Source organism: Rhagoletis pomonella, unplaced genomic scaffold (assembly GCF_013731165.1).
Source record: "Rhagoletis pomonella isolate Grant_MI unplaced genomic scaffold, Rhpom_1.0 Rhpom_scaffold_00012, whole genome shotgun sequence".
Classification (NCBI taxonomy): domain Eukaryota; kingdom Metazoa; phylum Arthropoda; class Insecta; order Diptera; family Tephritidae; genus Rhagoletis; species Rhagoletis pomonella.
This window is the reverse complement of record NW_023458566.1, coordinates 5,915,387-5,919,229: the sequence shown is the minus strand read 5'-3', so window position 1 is coordinate 5,919,229 and position 3,843 is coordinate 5,915,387. Positions and strand designations below refer to the sequence as shown.

The 3,843-nt window shown below is 33.7% G+C and overlaps 1 protein-coding gene across 1 annotated transcript; it reads right to left on the bottom strand.

Annotated features, from left to right (window-relative positions):
- Window positions 1-2,218: 2,218 nt before the first annotated feature.
- Window positions 2,219-3,558, bottom strand: LOC118747541. The gene is made up of 3 exons (XM_036481591.1): window positions 3,505-3,558; window positions 2,557-2,747; window positions 2,219-2,429 (listed from the first exon to the last, which is right to left on the bottom strand). The coding sequence occupies exons 1-3, from the start codon at window positions 3,556-3,558 to the stop codon at window positions 2,219-2,221; spliced, it is 456 nt and encodes a 151-aa protein (XP_036337484.1).
- Between the last annotated feature and the right edge of the window lie 285 nt (window positions 3,559-3,843).

Below are 3,843 nucleotides of genomic sequence, written 5' to 3'. Positions count from 1 at the left end.
AAAGTGCGTGAATTGAGATGAATGTGATCACCTGTTGAATAAAAAAAAGTTGGTTGGTTTTTCGAATTTCATGAGAGAAAATTAATATCAGATGAGAAGTTCTTTGATACATATAAAAATATACTAGTCTGTATATATTCGTAGACACAGGCGAGTTTATGTTTTATATAAATAACTGACTGTGATATATGTATCTATATGTATGAACTTACTATGCACTAATTGTCAGCCAGTCACATCCTCGTTTTATAAACTTGCTTGACAAGGTAATTAATTAGATTACAAAAAAATGTATCTTAGTAAATTTAATGATATCTTTTATGACACCGATGAAATGGATGTTCTCAGACCTACATATGTATATGTACACTTGTGGTCAGCTGTTTAAGTCAAGTGACGTTTTGACTAGATTTGGCCACTTTTCTTTTGTCTATTTAATGTTTACATCTTTTTTATAAAAGTTTAACATTTTACCTAACCAGCGCCACAAAAATCCATATTTCAAACTTACAAAATCTATGAAAATTCAACAAACTTTAACAATTGCACACAAAAATTTATTTTTAGAATTTCTAGAAAAATTATGTGTATGCAGTACTGTAGCTCATTAAATTTTAGTAGGTTGAAGCGCAAATGGTGCCAGGCATTTTCACCCATACAAACGAAATTATCGAGCATACATTATATGGAAGAAAATGCACAACACCGTCAGCCAAAAAAATGATTAAAAACTCGTACTGCATACCTAAAATCTGTCTAAAAATTCTGAATAAAAAGTTTAAAATTTTTGGTTGCAATAGTTAAAGTTTCTTGAATTTTCGTAATTTGTAAACGAAGTTTGAAATGTGGATTAATGTGGCGCTGGTTAGGTAAAGTACTAGAACTTTAAAAAAATATAAACATTAAATAAACAAAAGTAAAATAGCCAAAACTAGGCAATATATCGCTTGACTTAATCAGTTGACCATAATTGTATACATATGTATGTATACATGTAGATAAGGTACATTCACACTAATGACTGTATTAGTAAATGCCAACAACATAAAAACACTTATAATTGCAATGGGTAACTCCACTGTGACGGGTGAGACCATGGTACTCACAGTTTTGGTTATAATTAAAAACTATAAAATTTATAATTAAAAAAAGGGTGCGATTCTTAAGGTTGTAAAGTTTAAAAGCGTTTAATAATAGGTAGATACCGAAATCAAAATCTGATAAATCACGTTTTTTGATTAATCAGGCTTATGATTAATTAAAAAAAAAATGTTTAATCGATTAATCGCACATTCCCACTAAAGACTGATCCTAAACGAAATCAATCGTTATACTGCTTTTTAATCCAATTTGACAATGCGTTTTCACTTATTTGACGACAGATGACATTGAATTTGACATAGTGAAAACACGCCTTAACGCTCAGTCCACTTACTGTAATTTTTTGTAATCACTAATCAAATTAAACTTTTACAATTTGCTTTTCTATCGACTGCCAAGGGGTAATGTTTATGTACATATGTACATATGTGCATAAGTACATACATATATGTATGTATAACAGGAAGAAAGGAAATGTGTTTTGTAAAAGTTTGTGCAACTCTGTGGAAAGGAGTTCAACTTGTATAGAAACTTTTTAATGCATCGCATCCGCATGCTTCAGTAATGCAAGCTCATTTAGAAAACTTTGTATGCACTAGAGGTGACAATCTCGAAGCACCGTGAGCAGGAAATCTATCTAATCTAATATTTACGCAAAATTTGTGCATTTAAATTTTTATTTCTGGGCAAGCATAAAATCAAAGTGACTTGGAATTCAGATAAGAGGAGTCGAACCTCCGATCTCGCGGCTAGTTTACTCCGCAATACTGCCGTCTATCAGGGTACAATTTTGATCAGATCAACTACGCCGTTAATCCACATTAACGCTGCCGCCTACCTATGCTATAAAATTTTATCAATCTGTTGGTTAACCTTAAGTTTAAAATTAAATTGGCGTATGGTCCTGAATTGTTTTGGCTAATACTAAATGCAGGTATTTTAACATTTCTATATCAAGAGCAATCCCGGACATTTGGTAAATTTCGGGACTACTAGCATTTGTTGCTTTGCTTTGTTACAAGCACACACAAATACCATCAATTTGCGTTCAGATGTAAATAGATAACTAAATATCCCGTACTTATATGTGTATTAACTCTACTTCTTTTCTGTTTAACTAAACAACTAATCTACTATACTTACTATCCAATATTGTATGTGTTAGCAGGAAAATTACACGTCGCGACACTATTTTAATTTCATCCTTTATTGCAAATATTTTCTCATCACGGCACTCGGTTAAGTAGTTTTGCAAAGCGACCACCTCTGGTGTCTCCTCCGGTCGTTCGCCAGCTTTCATGGACATTTCCTCTAGTGCATCGCAAATGCTATAACAAATAAAACAAAGTCGTGATTTTTATTTTGTTTCGAAGTCTGCAGTTATAAGTTAGTTTAGTTTAACTCATTAGAAGACGAAAACATTTATTGCACTTGTTGCGAATATATTTCACTTACGCGCGATTTTCATTTATATTCACAGCTTTGTAGTAGTCAATGACGAAATCGTAAACTTGTTGTACCAGCATTACAATGGTGTTCTTCACATGCCGATTGTCCAACATGAAGAGATTGAGCGGTATAAAATCACGTAAGATATATGTGCTATGAATAATACCCCTCAGGCGTCTCATTAGGTCTTCGACAAGCTACAAAAGAGAAACATGGGAATTTAGTAATTGTGTCGGACTTTCTGCTTTAAAGGCGCTTTCTCCAATTCTTTCTTTATTTGACATCCTATTCTTTGTAAATACACCTCCTGACCTGCTTAATAAAGCTTTAAAAGGGAAGGTCCTGCCTAAAAGTGTTGTTTGCCGACTAGTTTTATGACCGAAATAACAAAAATTCTATAAGGATAAGTAGAAAGTTCACCGATTTTTTTTTACATTTCCCTAAAATCGATTTTCTTTCTCAGAATATTAAAAAGATGCAAATTATTTTAAGAAAAAGTAAGAGTAACAAAAGCTAGAAGAAGGCCGCGAAGTTAGGCCTGAAATTCCGAGGGAATAAACATATAATTGCTAAATCCAGCTTCAAAAAGGCTATCCTGCTCCCACTGGTAAGGACGGTTCGGACGGAGTCGCGGTTGAAATATCGAAGGCATCCGACACGTGAAACTATGTGAGCCCCTGCTAACTAGACTTATCGCGTGCAGATCGGATGAAATATCCGCCGTTAGTTACATTCCGCAAAGCTAAGTACAAACATCGTAGAATTAATTAGGAGTCTTCTAAGGCGACGATATCTTCCTAACATTTCCCAAGATCCAATCGGAATGAACTTAGTGAGTAGTGCAAACTATTGTAAAATCATGTCGATGGGCCCAAACATCGACAGCCTTTCTAGTAAAATAATTTTTCTCAGCGCATACCTCCGCCTCTATCACCTCCAATCCGACGACCTGACATTCGAGTACTGTGGACTGCGACAATGGACGTCGCGGCGCGTCATAAGTTTCATATTTTATGCTGAAAAGGCTGTGAAAAGTGAGCTGCACCGATTGGAAAATACCTCCAAAAATGGAGTTTTTATGAATAAAAATATTTTCTTAAAGGATTTTTTGGGAAAAAAATCGCATCAGATAACAAAACAGTTTAAGCTTTAAAAAATTTTTTAAATTTTTTAAAAATCTGCATAAAAAATTTTTTGATTTTGAACTTTTTTCAAAGATTTGTTTAAGACTGGGCCAAAACTATACCGATAGAAACTTGTGAGGTATTTTCTCACCCTTTTTATTTCTTTGCA

Excerpts from the sequence above, each read along its gene's own strand:
- LOC118747541 (XM_036481591.1), bottom strand. The coding sequence starts at position 3,558 with ATGAAACTTATGACGCGCCGCGACGTCCATTGTCGCAGTCCACAGTAC. Across the intron at positions 2,748-3,504 it reads GCAGTCCACAGTACTCGAAT|CTTGTCGAAGACCTAATGAG; the intron begins GTCAGGTCGTCG and ends TCTCTTTTGTAG. Across the intron at positions 2,430-2,556 it reads AATATAAATGAAAATCGCGC|CATTTGCGATGCACTAGAGG; the intron begins GTAAGTGAAATA and ends TATTTGTTATAG.